Source organism: Zerene cesonia, chromosome 18, assembly GCF_012273895.1.
Source record: "Zerene cesonia ecotype Mississippi chromosome 18, Zerene_cesonia_1.1, whole genome shotgun sequence".
Taxonomy (NCBI): Eukaryota; Metazoa; Arthropoda; class Insecta; order Lepidoptera; family Pieridae; genus Zerene; species Zerene cesonia.
In genome coordinates this window covers 1613488-1637055 of record NC_052119.1, presented here as the reverse complement: position 1 = coordinate 1637055, position 23568 = coordinate 1613488, and the positions used below count along the sequence as shown (strand labels likewise).

At 31.9% G+C, this 23568-nt stretch overlaps 1 protein-coding gene across 6 annotated transcripts in view; it reads left to right on the top strand.

Moving 5' to 3' along the window:
* LOC119833962 (protein TANC2) overlaps positions 1 to 23568 on the top strand; it is a 189733-nt gene that overhangs the window by 89909 nt on the left and 76256 nt on the right. The window contains exon 2 of one of the 6 annotated variants that reach the window (XM_038358215.1): positions 11747 to 11791. The exons of the other annotated variants lie outside the window; for them this stretch is intronic. Within the exon in view, the coding sequence (XP_038214143.1) occupies positions 11747 to 11791 (45 nt within the window). The remainder of the gene's footprint in view (positions 1 to 11746; positions 11792 to 23568) is intronic. 6 annotated transcript variants of the gene reach the window in all.

Below are 23568 nucleotides of genomic sequence, written 5' to 3'. Positions count from 1 at the left end.
ACCAACTATTTCTTTTCAATCACAACAACAATCAGGACAATCAGTTCAAAACCCATCGAGTTGTGGAGTAACAAAACCATAAAAATACAATCGAATTGTCTATGTTTCTGAAGTCTGAGATGAATGTTAAAAAGAAAACATTTAAATAGCAAGTCTAGGGAAAAGCTAACCAAATAGCTGAAACCGCAGCTATCCAATAATTTATAATTTATATATAAGATAGTCTGAAGCATAAGTATGGCTCTCCATATAGATGTATTTATGAACCCCTTAGTAGATTCATTTACTCAATAAATTCTAATACAGTTACATCAAAGAAAGTATGCTCAAGATAATTATTAATAAGATATCTTATCAAGTATCGTATTGGATGCAATGTAGCGCCGCCCACATAACATGGTATACGAAGGTCAATCGATGTTACTTTCTTACACGATTCGGAACATAGCCAATTAATTAAAGTTGAATACATAAGTGTACGCAATAAGATACAGTACTTATATGAAAGCAGCTACGTTCAATGTTAAAATATGATCATCATCAGCCTGTATGTTACCACAGCTGGGACACAGGACTCCTATGAGGGTTCAGGCCATTATCCACCATGCTGGCCAAGTACGGGTTTGCAGATGTCACATGCCGTCGAACGTAAGGTGCATGGCAAATGAAATAACATGTCAGTACCGAAAGTTTGCTCTGGTTTTCGATCTGCGCTTTGCTTTTAAAAGCATTGGAAAAACACCTTTATAACTAGGTGTTATAAAGTTTTAATTACTTTATGTAAATTGATGACTTAGAATACATGCAAAAAAGTCAATCTTAGTTTCTACAAAGGTTCCACATTTCTAAGGTAAAGGTAAACTAACTTGTTCAAATTAATTGAACATTTTCCAAGACTTTTGAAGTTAGTTGTCCTTAAGTTCGATAGTAAGATTTTTTTTTCTGTAATTCTCAAGACCCCTGTTTGACTTGTTTTGAAGTCTGCTGCATTTAAGACTTATTTTCCGGATACCCAAGAAAAGGCCATCACATCCACGTGTTATTTCACAATATTTCAACAACAATTTGAGGCATTGGTCACGCTTTCCTACTACCAAGCACCGTGTGTTTGTAAATTTTAAACAACACTTCAGAGTTTATTGGCCGTGGCACCTCTTGACCCGACCATGTGTTGTGTACAAGTTGATGTTGATGCTGCCAATTTTATTTCAGGTGGCCAAATTTAGTGACTAAAGAATCAATTGTTTAGTTTCTATCCGTACCCATATAATTATTATGCAATTTCTTAATTTTCTCTGTTTTTGACTTCATTTTTATTATATGTATCTTTAGAAAATTGTGTCATCCTCAAGGGTTTACAAAAATCTTGATATTGAAGTAGAAAAGCCATTAGTTAGATCAAATCACACCCACGGGTTTTAAATTTGTTTTCGTGATAATATTTTGTTATACGTGACCGCCTTAGTTCCAACTTAGTTGAGTGTGCTGTCTATCCGACCTTACGTGTTTTACCAGGCTGTATGAGTTGTAGCTCATGATAGTAAGAAAGTTGAAATTTTCAGACATTGCAAATTGAATTTTTTTGCCTCTGCGTATCTGCCTCTCCTATAGAACAAATAATAAATGTAAGATAGCGATGGTCGGCTTATTTCATCGATTTTATTTTATTTTCAAATGTAGTCAAAAATAGTCTGAATGTTACCACCTGAATATATTCCTTGATTCTTTTAATTTTCATGTAACTAACTATCGTGGTATAACATGACACTGAGTGAAGTTGCAGCTTTCTGGGAGAATTTTTAAAATCGGCCCAGGAGACATTGTGCGATAACATTACAAACACATACAAATCCTTCCTCTTCATAAAATAAGCGAAGATATAATCCGGGCGAGGGGTACACGTTACTTATATAAAATTAATACACAAGCACATTGAGTTATTTCCTTGTACGAATAGTTAGCTCCTAACAGGTACAAGATATTAATTTGTACATATGAAAATGAATTCACGTTACCGCTCTCGGCTATATCAAAGCTATTGTGGAGCTACAATTTACACGTAGCGATAGCTTTGTTATAAATCGACTGCCAACATACTGTAGATACCGTTAGTGAGTTTCGAATGAATTCAATTATGTTTTAGTTAAATAATAAGACATGTCAAATAAAAAGAACATATATGGAATTTTGTATATATTCACAACTAGCTGCGCGCTGGTTTCACCCGCGTAAGTCCGTATCCCGTAGGAATATCGGGATAAAAAGTTGCCTATATGTTATTCCATTTGTCCAGCTGTCTACGTACCAAATATCATTGTAAACGGTTCAGTAGTTTTTGCGTGAAAGAGCAACAAACACACACTTCCTTACAAACTTTTGCATTTATAATATTAGTAGGATAGGATATAATATATTCAATTGTTTAATATTTATGTTAATTTATTATATATATCCGTTTTTGTTTAATTATTGTTAACTGCTTTTGACATCCTTCATTCTTAAGTACTTACTACCAGTAAAATATACCTACCTACATAGATTAGGGTTGCCACATGTCACAAATCGAACAAATTCGTATGCTTAAATTATATTTTGAACTAGCTGTTGCCCGCAGCTTTGCCCGCGCGGTCTTAATAAATTTTCATAGTACAATCTTTCATTCCCTATTTTATCCCCTTAGAGGTAGAATTTATCAAATACTTTCTTAGCAGATACGTTATAACATCTATCTATATGGCAAATTACGGCCCGATCCGTGCAGTGGTTTGGGCTGTGCGTTGATAGATCACTATGTCAGTCAGTATCTTTGAGTTATATATATTTAGATTTATATAATTAATGGATTTCGAAAATTATTTACTAATTTAGACCACTTTTTTTTGTTCTAAGATTTTTTTCTATTACAAATATAGATAAGAAAAGAGCGTCTGCTAACTGTTTAACAGAGATTCATATTCAGGACTCAGTTTAAACAATTACCTATACATTTCCAAACATAACTCGGAGCTTATAATAAGAAAAGCATTAAGCATTCCCTTTTCACTCGGCTTTCACTAAGTTATTGCATAAAGCCCTATCTTAACTGCTATCTAGGCTCGTAAAAACATAGAGCTCATTCTAATAATATTATATTGTGGTTGGTCTATTTAGTTTATTATCTTGGGAAATACGTTTAATTGCGGTTATTTTAGCAAACGTTTCTTTAAATAATTAATGTTTAATGAGTGACTGTATGTAAGTGATCAATCAAACTTTCTTAATTTAGATATTATTTTGAACTAGCTGTGTCTAGATATCAAAGTAGAGGAAAGTAAGTGTATACATGTTAAAATCAAACCTTTGCAGAAGCCTTTTATAAAGTTTCCATTCCCATAATTAATTTCTTAACACTGCGTATGACATATTAACAATTTTGTTATGTTTCGCTTGTCTGTCCTAAACAGTTTAACCGATTTAAATAACAGTCATTTACTTAGTGTTTTCTTGTGTTTGATTTTACGCAGGTTTTGTACATTTAGGAATTAAAAACTTTTTAACGGATTAAAAATCCGTTAAAAAGTTTTTAAGTTTCTAAAACGCGATTTATTCATTATATTCATAGTCATTTACTTCCTATATTTTTCAAAAATGTCGTAATGACATAGAACAGAATCGACATAAAATAAACCTTATGGTAGTTAGGTATATAGCCAACAAATTCAAATGTTTTATTCATATTGCATTTAAAGTTGTTTTGAATTGTCGCCAAATACGAAAGTTCTTTTGTTGTGTTTGTGGATTTTACCAAGTTGTGAAACGTGACCTTAACGCTGCGCAAACATTACCATGTTTTGTTTAAATACTTCAACGCTTTGCTTTATGAGAAATTTTGGTGCTAGAAGAAATTACATATGAGTCTTAATTTACAGAAAGTTGTTCATCTATTCTTAAAGATTAAATAAGAAGAATATAAACAAGCGACTAAAAAAAATAATATAACACAATAAAAAACAAACAAAAAAGTCTCAAAGTCCTTACTAGATCCAGTGCTAAAAATTCGGCTAAAGAATTCCACACCCATCCAATTTTCGGCCGTTCTAACAGCTGAGTAACGTCGACTCTATTATATATATTGACGAGCAATAAAGTCTTAGTAATAGGGTCGCGCTTTGTCCTTTCCTAAAAAAATGTAACTGATTATTAATTCAAGTTTATTTCTAATGTCTAGTCAAGACTTCTTAACGACTGTTTTGAAAGCTGTAATTAAGACATCAGAACGATTAAGAGATATATAGCGATGACATTCTGCGATAGTGTTTGTCTATAAAATGAACTTAAAGAATGAAAAAGTAATTAAACTCTTAAAAAAAAACTCATGCAATGACAGTAGGTCAATCAAGTAAAGTTCACTCACACTGCGTCTAGCGATATCTCGCATCGATTCCTTACAGAAACTGTTTGATGCTTTATAATTTTTCAAACAGACATCCCTAAATAGCTTGCGTTAGAGCAGGTAATCTAATCTTTGATGTTTTATTTCCTGCCCCTAAATAGGGCGTTCAACGAACCTCGTTATGATCGAATGTGATGCAACGCTGTGTTTGTGTTATCTTTTGATACAGATAACATAAACGCAAGTTCGTTGAGGTAAATAAGCTTATAAAGTCAGATGTAAATAAATAAATGAAATATATAACCAACAAATAACATTATAAATCATCATAGATCGATCCTTTGGTACAGTGGTTATAGCGTGAGCGTAGAACCGAAAGGTCCTGAGTTCGATGTATTGATGATTTCGTGTAAATTTAAACACAAAATTCAAAGCCTAATAATTATAGTAGCAGTTCGCCCAGACTTCGTCGGTACATATATAGCCTATGTCACTCCGTGAAGTCGCAGCTTGCTAATTGTGAAACAATTTTTGAAATCTTTCCAGTGTTTTTTATGTGAAAACGTAACAGACATACAAAATACATTAAAACAAATTTCTTCTTTATAATATTAGTGTAGATATATAAAAGCATTCCAAACAAATAGTAAACAATGAAACCAGTAGCGTTATGCGCAGTCCAGTCTTCCTTCCACGTCTTACCTTTAGTGGCTAGCAGTAAATATTTCTTTTTATTACGGCAATAATGTCCAACTACCTCCAGTTAGTAATTAACATGCCATTTGCATTAAGCCTAGTACACTATAATCTTATTAACAATGTTATTACTAATAAGGTTGTGTCATGTATTAATACATAAATTGTGTATGTATTTAATGTTTTCATTACTTATTTTGCTACCTTTGCACTTGAATCATCTTTTAGGTAAACTAGAATTGATTTGTATACCAATACAAGCTATTTTCCCTGTACATGTTTAATATATAAATCTCAATATGTAGGGTTGGTTGGATTTGAAGTACGTTTCATCTGTTGCCTTAAAAGCTTGGCCTACTTAATAACAAGATAGAAATGAAATCTCGGCATTCATTTAGACCTCGTCCCTGCTAATGACTTTCGCCCCATGTACAGTTAGTTAGTAATTAAATAATTGATACCTCAACCGCGGATTGGGGCTGTCACGAATGATCATTAGACTGGCCATCAATTAGCGCATCTAACTTTCTATTTTCTAAATACCAGCCCTTTGGTGTGGCTTAAGGTATAAACTTTTGATGAATTTCTCTCAATACTTCAGTCTTTTGAATTTTCTTTCTGATCTTCGCAATCATAGAAGAATCAAGAATATTTATTTTAAATCACGCGATTTCTAAAACCTATCAGTATAATATGATACCACTCTCAAGTCTTCTTCAGTCCTCATTTGCCTAAAATGTAACAGTAAGCAACTAGCGCACACATGAGCAATTACATGCTTTCTTTTCCAATTCTCGTATTCCACTTTACTACTTAATGATCCTACGTGTCAAGTCTCAGCGGCAAATTATCGTTAGAAACTGTCGTAAACAAAAACATAATTACTTTGTATACACGACTTGCCTTTTGAGGACTGGAGGAAAAAATTAAATGTACCAGTATTTTGCATCCGTATGCCAATTTTGTACTGATTGGATAGATTTACATGAATGGTGTTTACGCTAACCCTTCGCTTTGCTTTGTATAATATGTGGAATTGGATGTCAAGAATTACTTTTTAAATTGTTACCGTATGGCGCGTTTATGCTTATACGGAATCTGGAAAGTTTCTCTCTATGTTCATGGTATGGAGTTATCTGAAGTATTCAATATTGTAATGTAGTATACATTCGTCAAATGAGGAAGTCCAAACTGTTTGCCATCAACATGTGTGTTTTAGTTATTTGCTTTATTAAACGTTTTTACTAAGGTGGTGTTTACATTTGTTCATTTAGGTTGAGTTTCCTATCTCTATTTTTGGTCAAATTAGAAGTTCTGGGTTCTAAGCAAGCTGATGATGGTCCTATTTAATGGGTTGGATTTCGTTTCTTATCCGCAGTTCTAAAGCTCATATCATGCTACCAAAAGGACCAGTTTATAAATAGCTATGGAAACAGAAGAGCTGAAGAAATTTCTGGATAATTCATGAGCCATTCAATTCCGAATATGGATGGGTTGAAAGTGATTTCGAAAAAGCGGTGCGTGGTTCTGCCGAAAATGGTAATGGATTTAATCCAGTTCTAATAATGGGATTCGTTTTGGAGATTACTTTGATAAGGAACGTGATAAAAATTGGCTAAATGATTATTATGAACGTGTTTTCATATTCTTGGAAGGATTTTTTTAACAGTTGATTGTTATCAGTAGAGTAGTATTATAGTATTGTTATATACTCTACTCTATATATCTCGCATTATGATGTCCTTCCTTAACCAGCTGCTAACTTCATGAACGAGCTGGGATTGTTTCAGCTATGACTGGTTGTCTACTCCTTTTCTTTTCAACAAGCGGTTAATGTCAAGTTGTGGAAACGTGACCGTATTATTATCATTACTTATATATCTACGTACAATCGGGTAAAATGTCATAACAAAAAATTACTCGAATTTTTTCCTCGATCAGATTAAGGTGCTCAGCCATTATCAGTCGCAGGAATAGATTAAATGTTACTTCATATTATCTATTTTAAGAAAGAACTGTTAGTCAGTTTTCGTTATGAAGTTTTTAGTTTTCCTGTTGCATATGCTACTTGTAGACTTTAGTAACATTCTTTAAACATTCCTGTAAAATAACAATAAATCAATTCCTATCGAAATTTCCTCCTTGGGGCTGCTCATAATGAGATCTCTGTATACCATAAAAAACCTGGTACTATAAAGTATTTGAATAATAAATACTTTTGAACAATAACAAAGGTCTGTGACGTTAATTCTAATCCAATTCACTGACTTCTGTAATGGGATTAAAAATAAATCTTATTGTACGTAATCCAAAACACCACATTTACATAGAACTAAGACTTAACTTAAATCACGTTGTTTAAGTTGAAATTAATAGTTCTCGTTAGGGTTGCCTGTATAAAACAATTAGTATTGTAGTAGATTTAAAATTTTGTCCGTTATAATTGATTTCCAATTATAAATGGAAATAGAAATTAATCAATTGAAATATTCTAATTCTTGTTTTATTGAACCGTTTGCTTACCGTATAAATTTAACGTATTTATAAACTATTTCGAATATTTCGAATTTACTGCTTTAACAGATATATGTAAAGGTTTTACATTAAATACCTAGAGGATACTGCAATAAGTTCTTGACGTATAAATGCACCGACAAATCGTCCCTTACAGGAAGTCCCAATTCATATCCAGCTCCGAATCTTGCCCTAATTCACATATCTAATCCTTAACACCATCAACCCTACTAGTAGTACCAGACTAGTCGGAAGCAATTACCCGGTGGGTCTATCTAACATCGACACGAACTATTTTTGCTCGAACACTTAAGATACCATTGTATTGTCTTACTATTGGCACTCGGATTGCCCGCTTAATGATTTCTTATATCAGTCGACTTATCGGGGTGATAAAACTTGGAAATGGAAGTTTAAGATTCCTTTATTATTATTTGCCGCTCACCACTTTAGTTTATGGTTAAACCACTTCCTGATTTAGCTTTACATTTCTTATAGTTTCCTGCGAATTAGCTGCCTTAGTAACTACGCGCGTATATAATACAAGTTATAAAATATCTCAGTGCAAACTTTATCCTATATGAAATTTTTCGTATGAGGAAGAAAATCTATCCATCAGATGTTTGTTCTAGGATGGATGTGACAATTTTTTTCTGTTTAAATTAGTAGTAGGACTTCAATATAAATCAGTTATTTACCATAGCCCCAGCACTTATTTATCTTAAGATATATCATCAATGGGACCAGGGCAGTTGAAATAAATTGAAATTCAGTCATGCTTTGTGAAGTATACAAGCTAATGCCATTATATCTTAGCATTTATAAAATCTATTTGAGTTAAATGTCAATCGTATACGACCTTTGTGATATGGTATGACATTTTTAGACATGGCTAGGGTGTAGCGAATGTTTTATTAGAAACAGACGAAATTAGGGCTGGTCTCGAAGATAAATCTTTGATCTTAATTCTTAAAAATGTTTTGTGTTAGAAGATTTTTATAGCAACGTTGTACTTTTTAATTTTATAATCTGACTGAATGATTGCCTACTTAGAAAAAAGTACTTAAAACGTCTATTGTCAGCTATGGCGCCAAAAAATGTATGTGACAGCATTTCTTTTCATATCAATGTCAACGTCTTAATATTTTCTCTCTTTTGGATAAACGAGATTTTTTTATTTCATACGTTTAAATCTTAAAAGACAAAACAAGTAGTCAAACAATCATAATCATCAGTTATTTGGCAAGTTAGTTAAACTCTGTTTGTAGGTACGCATAATCGTGTATTACATCTCATTAATATCAATAAATTACAACTGTATTATCTATCGTTGGCTACAATAAATTTACTCAATTATCACGAACGCATAGATTTATGTGTTCCAATAATTCCAATTTGTTACTGGTAATTATATGAAATGCCAGGAATGCCATACAAGGCATCGGTTGGGTTACAAATTTGTGACTGATTAAATTATTTATTTTGACCATTTTTCGCATAGCATTTGATATATTTAATAGAGTGTATAATAATGTTAATACAAAAATAAATAATTATATAAACAGTATGTATTAATTGAGGCATATACAAGCTTATATATGTTATAGCGAAAAACAGAAAATTCTATAATACCTGTCTTCATTAATTAAGAATAGATATGGTTTATTTTGGGAAAGATCAGCAATTTCATATCAGATAGCTTTAAATTTACGATATGAAATAATTTAATGTCATGTTGGCTATTAAGAATACTATATCTTATATAACAATATGTTCCTACTCTATATATCGTCACTAGACTTCACAATGATCGATTTTATGCTACTTATTAATATTTAAAAGAATCAACTTTATGTTTAAGAAAATTTGGCATATTTTGCCACAAAAGCCGTAATACAGGGTTACATTTAAAAGCGCCCCGAGCGGAGTTGAATTGATTCCACAAATCGTCAAACATACATTCATCGATTTCGATAGTTATGAATGAAATATATCAATGTGGGTCACGGATTCAATACGACTGTAGAATAGTGATAACCTTTGGTTTTATTTTAACAGCGTTTTTATATGAGATTGGTTTACGACTAGAGGTCGGCACGATCCTCTTCAATATTTAATGACTTAAGTCTTATGTTATAATTCATTCATTTCTCATGCGAATGATAGTAATATCACACATATTTTAAATGTATTAAAACTACCCTTATTTATACCTTTATGTTTTAACCATGCGTACCTTACGCTATCGTTCTACAACCGTATTGAAATCCCAATGCCTTTTAGTTTTGTATTTCTTATCAAACTTTGCCTACATCCGCAAAGATCTTGTCTGTATACATCACTGCAACATTATAGAATCTTACAATAGCAGTGTTTTTCCTCTTTGCTTTCTCTCATGATATTCCTTCGAAGAGTAGAATACATACAATCTTTTATCTATCGTCTTAACACGTATAACGCTTATATCGTTGAACCATCATACCAAAAACCAATCACAAAAACATTATCTGTACATACTCTTACCGCAATCAACTAGTAAGTACAACCTCCAAACTTCGTGTTATTTTAATTACTACAAAGAAAAGCACGTAGAATACCTATACACATATATACCATTAACATTGATAGTCGAATGAGATTTCAACTATTTAGGGCAATAAGTACTCCCAACAATGGCGTATATAACGGTTGAGAGACAGGCGTTTCAAATCGCCACTCAGACGAACTATTTATATTATTCTTTATTAAGATAGATTATCGAGTGATGGGCAGAAAATATAGTTAATGGCTTAAGTATGGGTATGATATCTAGTGAGGTAATTCTGTACGTGTTGGCTTCAAAAGCCTGTCTATGATATTGATCAAGGTTTTTTGATAAATTCCAAGATGTGATTTCTAATAACAATTACGTATTTGAACAAAATATAACGTGGACATTATATGAGATTGCTAGTGGTCTAATTTAGTGCAAAGAAAGTTTTGTATACAATTTAAATAGAAAAGAGATCAATATTTTTCGTAAGGTAAGTAAGAGGACATGTTGCAAAAGTTTTGTAGAAAACACAACCAGATCTTTCTTTATATAAAGGAACCCAGGACTTATCAATCGAAGAATAATACTAGTTAAGTTCATTCATTATTATAAAGTTTTAAAAAAACCCTATCAAGCGGTTGGCTGGCACATCTCTTATAAGCAATAAGCCCGCCTGACCTGATAATTGTTAAATTCTTTTCTTGTTTTCTCTTCTCTTCATTTATAAATGAATATGCTATTTATGTATGTTGAATAAAATGTATTATATTGTTTTAGTCTTGATATGATCTCAAATTTCTTTAATAAAAGATACCATTGAAGTATTGCAGATATTAAATTCATTAACATTATAATCATTGTGACATAAATTCTAATAACAACGATTTAAGTCTTTCCTCTATGATTTCTTGTTTAATTGATATACTCGTAAACATATATTTCTTAAACATCTATTATAAAGTCTCATCAAACAGATATGAAACATAAAATAACGTGTTTAAAGTCAAAGTCAATTCAAACCGTAGTTAAAGCTAACCCAGTACGTTCATAAACGTGTTACAAGTATGGAAGTACTGTTATAGCTGACCGGCTTATAAAATTAACACCTCAGTCCATTACTTTGATGGAAACATACGCAAGCTATGGGGAACTAACCTTTTTGTATAAAACCAGTCGTCTACAAAAAGGTCACCGTAGTCTCTATAGGGAGGTAACGTTCCAAAATCTAAATAAGACATCATAAAAATAAATCCATGTAATTATCGAGACAAAAAATAGACAGAATGTTCAGTGGAATGAAGTCCTCTTTCGAGTTTGTCATCGGTTGAAAATGTTAATAAATCGACAGTCAACGAGTTTTAATGCAACTGAACTAAATATAATATGCTATTCTTTGATACAATATTGGATGAAATCCTGACAGATCCAATTACAAATGAATTTCTTATAATCTGTACTATTTTCACCAATCGTAGCGATCTCCATTATGTTTAATATGACGTGATTTGTTACAGGTGATTTTAACAAACATTAAACTTATCACTGCCAGTTTTTAAGGCTCATGTGTGATTTGATGTTAATTTAAAAAATGTAAAAGACATTATGTTTAATATAACTATTTTTTGTTACAGGTAATTTTAACAAAAGCCTCGACGAAGATGGCAATTGGATGATGGGTAATGTGTAAATTAAATTAAATTAATGTATGAAATCTAATATTTATTACAATACTTCATAGTATTGAATAACATATTACGTATGGTAGGTGCAAAAAGTTTATATTTTCAGTGAAAATTAAAGAAGACCCGTATTTATATGTTGATATTATTTTTTTTTATTTGTATGTGATTTTATATACCGGTAGTGTGAGGTATAATATTCTTACTTGTATGTATACATGCAGATCCAAGAGCTATTTAAGAAATATGTTATGTCAGTATGAAATTTCATTCAAAACTCAGATCGTCCTCGTTTTATAGACTAACAAACACACCCTACTAGTCCTATCTTACTAATATTAAAATGCGAAAGTTTGTGAGTAGGTGTGTATGTTTGTTCCTCTTTCACGCAAAAACTACTGAACCGATTGCAATGAAATTTGGTACGTAGACAGCTGGACAACTGGAATAACATATAGGCAACTTTTATCCCGATATTCCTATGGGATACGGACTTACGCGGGTGAAACCGCGTGACGAAATAATACAGATATTGAGAGGAGTAACTTAATTTTGAGATTGACTACAGATTAGGTAGGTACATAATATCGTGAAATAGTTTAAGTAAAAAGTAACTATATTCTTCACTAACTAAAAGCGCTTTTGCATTCGATCAATAGCTAATACGGAATCGTTTAGTGTCATGATAATATTTAGAATTTTCGATGTCATTATTTAACGATGTCACATCTTAGCCATTCGTAACAATAAAACAAGATAAACGAAAATGAGCAGTTGTTTAGAAAGTGATGAGCAACGTCTTACACCCACGCATTATCAAGGCTACTTCTTATATTTATATTCGCATTAATAGGCTACTAAGTTGAATTTATTTAAAAACGTGTAATATGATACAATAGATATGACTCATATTCGAAGGAATCAATTCCATTTATGTGCTGTGATATGTTCATTGATTGTTTTATAAAAAAATTGTTTCTAACCTTGACCCATTTCAACTAAATATTATTTATTCCTTTAATTACCAATATCAGATTTTGGACGTGTCATATAGTATTTCAAATAGTGGAATAAAATACATAGAATATTCCCAACAAACATAAACACACCTACACGCACATACACTAGACCGTATCAACGTAAGTAGCAGATAAGGAATCGTCCATTAACCCTGTGATCGTCCAAAGAAGTAGGAAAGGGGTACTATTTCCTTCACAAACATTCCCGAAATATCACCAGGGGCCTATCTACGTGACAAAATCATATCGAGCGCAATCAATGACCCCCAAAGCACAATGCAATTGTCGCTATTCCAAACTATAGTTAACCTGTTACACACACAAGCACGTGTTCTAGAAAGGCCGCAGACAGGCTGTCGTGGGTGGACCGGACTGTCCATTCATGAATTGGCTAACATTGGGCAAGAGACACCTACGGCCTAACGGAGCTATAGTAGTAAATTCGTTAATTACCACTCGTGCAGGAAGTCTGGTTTGGTGATCTATGCTGTAATGGCAAGGTTTGAATTTACAATCGATAATGGTTTTACTTCGCTTGTCGTAATAGTGGTAGGATTATGATTATTTATTTTAGTTTTACATACGGTTTTGGTGGCAAACGGTCTTAGTTAGTTCTTACTTGCTTTCGATATTAAAATACATTTTACAGATGGACAGGTGAACTCTTGAATTTGTAAAATAGATACATATGGAATTGTTATTTCATTTTATTTCCTCTGATTCTCTATCTAATTTTTTTATACACACCAACTCATAGTATCTAACGCTTAATATCGTCACACACCTACGAGTTACCCACTTAATCATTTTAATTGATTGGGCTATGATTCAGAAAAATGACACGTAGCATATAAATAAAGTGACAGTTAACCATCAAAATTATGAATGATTCACGAGCGCTGTGTTTGTCATGCAAGCTTGAGCAAACAAAACTGTTGAAATGTGAAGGTATTAGCTGCGCCTCGCGGTTTCACCCACGTATGTCTGTATCCCGTAGGAATATAGGGATAAAAAGTTGCCTATATGTTATTCCAGTTCTCCAGCTATCTGCGTACCAAATTTCAATGCAATCAGTTCAGTAGCTTTTGTGTGAAAGAGTGATGTTTGTAATACACACATGCTCACAAACTTTCGCATTTATAATATTAGTAGGATAGGAATAGTACGATTTATAAAATTGTAGATTTTTGGGCAAAATTTTACATGTTCATATAGCTTATTAAGAAACTTATATTCGTTTCATTCGTCTATCATATATGTCTTCGAAAACTGAAAAAAACTAAAATACTCATGATCTTAACAACTAAATAAATTTCGCATTACTCCCTTAAGGCAAATCGCTATAATGCTATCTAAATAGATGACATAATATTAAAACATATGAAATCGTATGAAGCCAACATAAGTTTGGTGAACGAAACTGGTTTACGTTCAACAAATTTATCGTAATGTTTTTAATTGCTCACTTGTTTTTCATCATTGAGTGATTTTAATTGATGTTTCATTGATTTAAAAACGAGTCGTATATTTTCGTTTGTCAGTCTCTGCCCGGTGAAATATAATTGATTTTAATGTGTTTGGATAACACTGTCCAATTAAATATAATGTATGAGTGTTAGAATTAAAATGCAGAGACACTATTTTTTACACTGTATACATGTTGTTTATGGATAAATTATTTACATATAATTATGCAGTGCTGTGCGGTTTTCTAACTCGTTTTCTAGTAACTACGTAGTTCAAACTGAAATGACGTACTTCCGGATATATTTTATTGCTTATTTGTAATCTTTGCATTGTCAATGAACATTAAATCAGGGATAACCAATACAGGAGAATATCAAAGCTATTGAATGAACACTTATACCTTACGTATATATCCCTTATAATATATACTTTAACGGACATCTTATTGGAGAATGCCCGCATAAAAGCTTGATTATTTTCCTTATGTTCTTTCGTATTTCATATGTCTTCGCGTGCCACAGGTAAATAACATTTTTCCTACGAACAATTACCTATTATGTTTAGCCTGATATGGGATTTAATTAAAATCTGCCAAATCACAGTAAAAAATACATATATGAATATCTATACTGTACTTAGTAGTACGAATACAAATAGATGCAGAAAGCTTACTTTTAGCAATTCTAAAACTTTTAGAAGAAATATATCACACACTATCATTAAATACCAAGTCTTGTTCAATCCCTTACCTAATACATAAATTCTCATATATTTACCATAATTAAAAGACAAGTTACGACTAAGAAAATCGCGTCAAAGCGCAAATCTAGTACCATAATGTACATTGCATGCATTTTCTTTCACTTATACTGAGAATTTGTCGAGTTGACATTTAAACGAGTTATTTCGTAACCGCTTTCTTAACTCAGTTTTACGTAAAGCCGCTTACAGTCCGATCAATTAGTGATTAATTGTTTTCGATGTCGAGATAACAATTATGTAGTAGCTTAATCAGGTGATTTTTAATTAGTACGAGGCGGTTTTGGTGCGTGTCATGTTTGAGTGTAAATTGTTGTTTTTTTATACACGTGACTTTAATGGTTTTTTGAAAAATATTTTTGCAATAACCTTCGGGCTAAAACAGTGAGTGTTTGGTTAGTATCCTTACTTACCCCTATCTACACCGATTAGCTTATATATAGCATAACAAATTATCATTATTTTTTTACATAAATGAATCATTTTAATAAATCACTATTTTAAATAAATCATTATCAGGACGTACAGCAATGCTATAATAATTCAATGAATTCAACAAAGCAAAGACAATGAGGCAAAACGATTCCGCTTTGTACCGTTTTTCATTAAGAACTCCGTGAGAACATCTAGAACATTCGACATTTACGGGCTATAAATTACGAATACCCGCCAAAAGAATCGCTTCGTTTGACAGAAAACTGTGCAGCGGTGATTTATTGACGGATGTTACACTGTTTCGTCAAATTAATATATATCTGTAGGTATCAAAAGTAACATCGTAATCGAAACAAAAAAAAAAGTCATCACAATATAACAACAAACCATTCTGACGTTCCATTTTCAAATATTTTGTTTTAAGTAATATATATATTTTTTTCTTCCATTATGGCAATAAGTTTCAACTATTTGCCAGTGTCAAGTTTATTAATATATATTTAATTTATGCAGTTGTATATTAACTTTTTAATTTTATGCCAGTAATAATAAATAATCAAACCTGTAATCATGTTTATATAGTTTCTGTGTATGTGTTTATTTTATACTACAACATCATAACAACTTTTGTCTGTATAAAAATAGGCACAGATAAAAAAGTTTATTAATACATAGGTTCTGTAGCCATCTTAAAAAATAACAACAAATTTCGATTTAAATAAAATATTAATCAACTACAAAGAAAAAAAGCAAATTGCAAAACTATCTACATCAGTAACTTCAAAATTATCTTCTAATGGCATTATGTTAAGACTCAATTTGCAAGAATAAAATGGAACGATTAATTGAAATGTAAGATACTGCGTGTGTTCTTGCATACATCAATAAATTCATCTAAAAATATATACTGCGTTTTATTAACCTATGACTAACTTGTCTAGAAGCGTGATGTCATTTTATTAAGTCTCGCGAACAATCAGCGCAGTAATTATATATTATTTACGGAAAAGATAAGAATGTTTAAATTAAATATTTATATTTAAATTGATTACAGTTAGTTAGTTCACGTTAGAGGATTTTTTGTTTGTTTGTAGTTAAGTACCTATTCGTTCGTTGCTATTTGCTTTTCGAAGGAAAATGTCTCGATGCCTTTAACTTTTTATATTTATTTGAAACACAGTACGGTATTAAGTTAATTTAAAAGGAACTATATCTGTGTGTATTTATTATAAAAACTTCATTTTTATTACGGAAACTTATTATTTAAGAGCGATCTCTGCCAGTCAACAAACTTATAGTGATTATATCTCCCTATTCACTTTAGTGGGTGCGTTTATTACATACATTTTATGCGCTATATTTTAAGAATAAAGAAGCGCTTGGACGGTTACGACCAAGTCGTAAAAGAATACATATTTGGCCACAAAGTTCGCAAAGCTTAACTTTATTAATTTTACCATACATATTTATTCGATAATGAAATTTTTGATTCGTTACTAAATTTCATTAGTAAGTCATTTGAATTCACTAGTAATTTAGCATATTCATCAGCGTTTTTTATTTATTTTTATAAAATTTTAATATATTCAAAATTTTTATGAGTTACCTGTTCAATGAAACTTTTTGGTTGTTTTCTATAAGTCATCATCATCAGCCTATATATGTTCCCACTGCTGGTACACAGGCCTACTATGAGGGTTTAAAAAAAAATCTATAAATGAACATTACATAAAAATTTTAGTCAATGTAACACATTTAGGCAACATATGCAAATGGTATTTATGTTTAAAATAATATAAACACCAGCATTTGGTCCTATAACGTCAGGTCATTGACGTTCAACTCGCAATCCACCAGTTTTAATATTAAGCCCAAACCAAAAAAGAAACTTATAAATCCCAAAACCAAATCCAATCCACTGGATGGATCGGGCTGAAATTTGATAAGCAGATAGATATTAGCAGATAAAGAATTTTGATATAATCTACCCCTAAGGGGATAAAAAAGGGGTTGAAGGATAGTATTGTGAAAATTTATTTTACACTCGCGGACAATTGAAATAATCCTTATGATTATACCTGATTGTAATATACTTAATCATATGTTATATATATGATGTTCAATTTATCGGTTTCCTGAGCATTTCCATACTTGAATAATAAAATGTTTATATCTATTTTGAAATTAAATTTAAACACTAGTACAAACACATTGAATTTTGTGAATAGGTCGAGACGTATTTAAAAACCGTTGTATATAGTATTCAATTATAGAACTTGACGATATTTCTAGTTTGATAGCTGTTGATATTAAACATAACACGATCCTCTCTTGTTTTAAGATACTAGATAGCCCCTATTTGATATGTTAAAAGGCGCCAACATTGCTATTTAATGCTAAATACTAGACCATTAAGATAAGCAGATAGACTTCAAAAATATTCATTAATTAAGTGGATTACAAGAACTAGAATTAGGCACACACACACACACATGCGTACGTATCATAGCTCAGAAATAATAATTCTCTATAAAATATATTTCTTGAAGAATAATATGACAAAAATACGGAATGATTGCCCATATAATAGCGTGGTTTTTAATCAGTAATTTTGGTCTATGTATCTTTGTGATTTCTTTCTATTGTATCAAATTTGGAGCATTGCATTTTCTATTACACTGTCAAATTAGCATTATTTTTGAAACCCTATAAAACACACTTGTAACTCATAAAATTTTACGTGAATTATCATTCTGAAGTAGTATAAATTATAGTTAATAATATAACTCTAAATAAGAGGTTGGAAAAATGTATACTTTTCTTTTATAAAATTGTGACTCCCTTCGTATATACTGAAAAGAGACAAAATTGTTTAATTTGATATTTGCAACTGCTAAAACCTGTCCCCAACGAATAATCTAGCTCAGCACCAAATAAATTTACAGTATCCACTCTAAGGAAACAGTCACATCCTCTGAGAAATTCGCAAAAACGCTTATTTCCGACTAAGATAACCTAAAAAAGAACACACGTGTTTGGAAGGAAACGGCCACTTATAACAATATACTTTCGCCCCGTTAGAAAGCGCACATGTAGTACTTGTATTATAGATTCTCTTAAACTTGACGTTTTATCACATTTAACCTACTAGCTGCGTCCCGCGGTTTCACCCGCGTAAGTCCGTATCCCGTAGGAATATCGGGACAATAAGTTGCCTATATGTTATTCCAGTTATCCAGCTGTCTACGTACCAAATTTCATTGCAATCGGTTCAGTAGTTTTTGCGTGAAAGAGCAACAAACACCCACATCCTTGCAAACTTTCGCATTTATAATATTAGTAGGATTAGTAGGATTTATTGTCCACGCGTGTTCCTCATTAGCGTGTTATCACTTCCCTGCATTAACCTTTATTTAGGTCCTATACGTGAGGTTCAGACGATAACAGACCTAATCGCACAGCGTAACTAACACTTGTAATAGGTTCCCGCTAAACGTATGCTCAGATATCTTTTGACTTTATGGGTATAGGTTAGAAGGTTAGACCTCGTAATCCATGGACTCGCTCATATATCGCTTTCTTTCGAAAATATTGTTATGTTTAGTAATTGTTATAAAAATAAAAGTGAAAATTGTAATAATGTTACATGAAGGTTTTATGATTAAACTGCAATAGGATGAATTTATAAATAGTTCTGGATGTTTTACATTTCTATTATAACAAATAAAGCAAAACTACTCTGTTTATTTAATATATTCGATCAATAATATTATGAATAAATTTTAAGATATCATCTCAGTTTATATAGTTATGGTACAGATTAAATTTATTTATTGAAACTTTGATGAATGAATGATAATAAATCTAATTGAAACTATCAAATAAGAACAGTTATACTTAGGATAATTAGATGATTCCTAGACATTCTATACAAAAGCCACAATAATTATGGAAAGTTAAGTTATCCAACGCTGCTTCTTTAGATGCCTTATCACAGTCCCATTGCAACACTAGCTAGAGGAGGCCTATTTCCATCTCCCACACTTCCCAGTCCATTCCTTCTTTCCAGTCATCAATCCTTTCCTTATCCCTTGTCCCTTAAAAGCGAGCAGCGCATTCTCAGAGGTCTGAGCCTCTGCGAATATTCATGGGCGGTGGTGTTCGTTTACCATCAGGCGAACCACCAGCTCAGTTACCCGCTATGACATAAAAAAATACTTTCCATTCTTTCAAAAATTTCTCATTTATAAAGCATTTCAATGCTATAAAACTAAAAATTAAAAAATACTTTCCATACAATTTTTATCTTTTTAATTGTACATCAATTCTCTAAGATAAAGGTTTATTAAGCCTCACTCAGATACGAATCAAGATCTCTCCATCAGTACCGATTCACAATACGACGCAACACACCTTTAGACGTATTTCAATAAATATAAAATGTACTGAATAACCTCATGATCTTTGATAGTATCTGAGCAGCTTAGCCCACTGTGGAAGCAAATGACCTTTGCCCATGTATAGATGTTAGTAGATTAAATTAAGAGCCTGTCTGAGTGATAATTTTGTTACCTTTCGAACATTGGCGCAACTTTCTAATATGTATTGCGGAGATCTACGGTTATGTCTTCTTGCTCCTTGATTCATGAGGGTATTTTATCCTACTAATATTATAAACGCGAAAGTTAGTAAAAATGTATGATGCTTGTTACTTATTTATGCGTAAACCACTGAACGGATTTTGATGATACTGTGACAGTAATGCGGCTTATATAGCAGAATAATACATTAGCTATAGAAATTAGTATTTCTATATATAGTGTTACCAGCGGCTTCGTCCAGATTTATTTCTTCCACAGATAACATAGTACTATAGTTCATATTATAATGTGTCCGTGACGATAAGAACTATCTTAAGTCAATCAGAAGTCATTAAAAGCATTAACAATAAACTGCGATATGAAAGATTTTTTGGCTAAAATCAATAGTATTTTAATCATTAGTCATAACTCGTATTTGGCAATATCTGTTAAAAACATGTAGTGACGCAAACCGATTAATTGTATCTGTCCCTTTATGCACCTTTCTGTATGTAAATCCAAAGCGTTGGCGGATACTGAAAAATCATTTAAATTACGTAGGTACTCACATGATTCGATTTTAGGCCGAGTAAGATTATCGAACAATGGGCAGTGTTGTAAAAGGTCCACAAATAAATGCCTCACCGCAACACGTTTTTAAAATGATCTGTAGTATTTCTTTAAGAAAATTTAGTATTTCATATTACCTTAATAATGTATGATAAAATATTCTTAGTAATTGTAAAATTCGTACTCCGCGTTTTATCCAATAATGTCGTTATAGAAGACAAGTTGGTGATAACAAGGGTAATCATTATAATAGATACTTATATGATATCTATATTGACAAATATTTATTTACAAATTGGATTTATAAGTAATGTAATTATAAATTTGTGTCCTGGTTTAACCTTTGTAATGTAGTATTACTGTGTATCATTATAATATGAAAGTATGTATATGTAACTAATGTTAAAAAACTTGAATACAAAATTTATACCAATCTTTATTAAACACATTTTATTTTCTTATACTATTACGCTATAAGTATAATATGGATATATACGGATAGAAAAATGCATTCACAACGCTCTTCGATCCGGAAGAACCTGCATTTTATGTATAACCAGACTGTGAATCATGGAGCGACATTTTTGGGCATAATGGTGTATTTAATTTGGCCTTGTTTAACACAGGATGCTCTGAGTGGCAACTACCTCGTTATCCAGCAATTTTTGCATTGTTACCTCGCAAATCTATTGAAAATTACCAGTGTGTAACCGAAGTCTAGACTGGTATATAACTAATTAAATGTATTTTATTCGTTTAAGTGTGCGTAAAGTTTGGACTGGATAGTGATCAATGCACATAATATACCAATTCTCATGGATTAAAGTTCAAATTTATAATTTAAAGTATTCTCATATTTAGTTTTTGTGCCAATTTTCTACAATCCTTCAGTTTTTATTTTGAACGAATTCTGGAAGTTTCTGGAACTGTATTTATACATACATATATTAATTACATGAATCAAATAGGACTGCATATATAAAAAAATGTAACAAAAAATCAAAATAAAATATATGATTAAAGTGCACTTTGTTACTCAGGTTAAAAAATTAAAATAATTGAAACATACTTGTAACAAGACCCAAGATTACCATTGTCCAGCAATGACCTATAAGAAACAGAAAGGGTATTGCATAATAAGCTGGATAAATACCGATTAGTATGCTCAGGATACCGATTCATGGGTTTAGTATTCGGATAGGGTCAGATGGTATATCAATTGATGCACGATATTGGCAAACCTTGTTAAGTAACAGACGACAATATTAGGGTAATTGTCCGTATAATTAGATCACTTGTTTCATACATATTGAAACATTTTGAGGAATAGAACGGATAGCAAAATGCTAAGGAAAAGTAAAATGGTAGGTGTTTAGAAGTGCTAGGCTACAAGACAGATTTTTTAGATTTCCTTACTCAAAAATTAAAACATATTTCGCATTCACCTTTCTTCCCACCCTGGTGGAAATCACGCCGCCGATTGAATTATTTCATGTAAGGAGTTAAATAGTAATAATAAAAAAGATGATTATTTATTGACTTACGAAGTGTCATATAATAAGCAAAAAGGGCCTTTTAAGCACTAATGCCAGATCATTAGAACCTACAAGCCTCTCAAAGCGATGACTAGACCGCCAAAGCGTTCATTCTGCCGCCTGATGTCATACAAACAATGGACCTTCAGCTGATGACAACAAACTATTGTGATTAACATTCATAACCCGTTGCTATCGCGGATACATCTCTACGCGCCTCAAATGTTTTATCACACATCTGTCACAATACGTGTGGTTTCTCTTTCGATTTTTCGATGGCTTAATATTGTGCGATTAGTTTCATATTTTGGTTGGATATCTCAACTGGTTTTTGATCTGGAATAAATGATTATTTAAATTCTAGTTTTTCGCTCGCGGCTTCGTCTTTGTTGTCGAAGGAAAAGATTGACCCGGAGAATTCCCCGCGTTGTTCTCGTTCCCGTACAATTTGCGGCTAAAAATTATCCTGTCCATTCTCAAGTCTCAAACTATCTCATTACCAAATCTCATCCAAAACAGATCAGCTGTTCTTGATTTATAAATAGATTAACTAACACGACTAACTGTTAGAATATTCGTTTTGGGGATGTTTTCTATACGATAAGATTTGGATAACGAATATCTCAGTCACAAGTTTTGTCATTATGTAATACGTACATATCTCCAAATTGTACTGTTACGAATGAAATTATAAAAGCATTCTTAAACAATAAAAACAGCTAATCGGCCGCTTATTATTTTTAAGTTACTATGGTACCCCATAGTTTATTAGAATACAGTAATGTTAACAAATAACATTTATTTCAACAAAATTAATTAGATACCAACTCCATAATATATCATTCTTGCTTCACGACTAACATTCCCATAATAAAATGCTAATACTATCTAGAAATTTCTTCATCAATCCCTCATGTGCCTTATCTTACATCATTTCTATATTTTCTTCCTTGTTTCTATCTATCGCCGCGGGACCTTTTTGATATTATCAGACACGCTATAGCCGTTTTTGCACTTTCGATGAAATCGTGTTTACCTCTTGTTGAATGTATGTTGGTAAATACAATCTATAGTTATATAAATAAATTTGTTTTGACGGAGACTGAGCCGCCTCAAATCGTTTGAACTAGACCAAATTTAAATGCACCACATGGAAGGCACCAGTTTACAAAAACAAGCGAATCATAAATGGGTTCACCCAGTCAATACTTCTGAGGTAACAAACCCAAAAAATTAAGTGACAATTGTATTTTGAACCTCCAGAAAAGATAAAAGATCGTTCAACCTCCTAATTTTTTGAAGCCCTTGTTGTCTGAATTAGCTGCATACTGAATGGTATATACTTAGTCTGGCCATAAATACTGTTACACTTAATTATAAAAAAATATTACATTTGAATTTCGAATCTG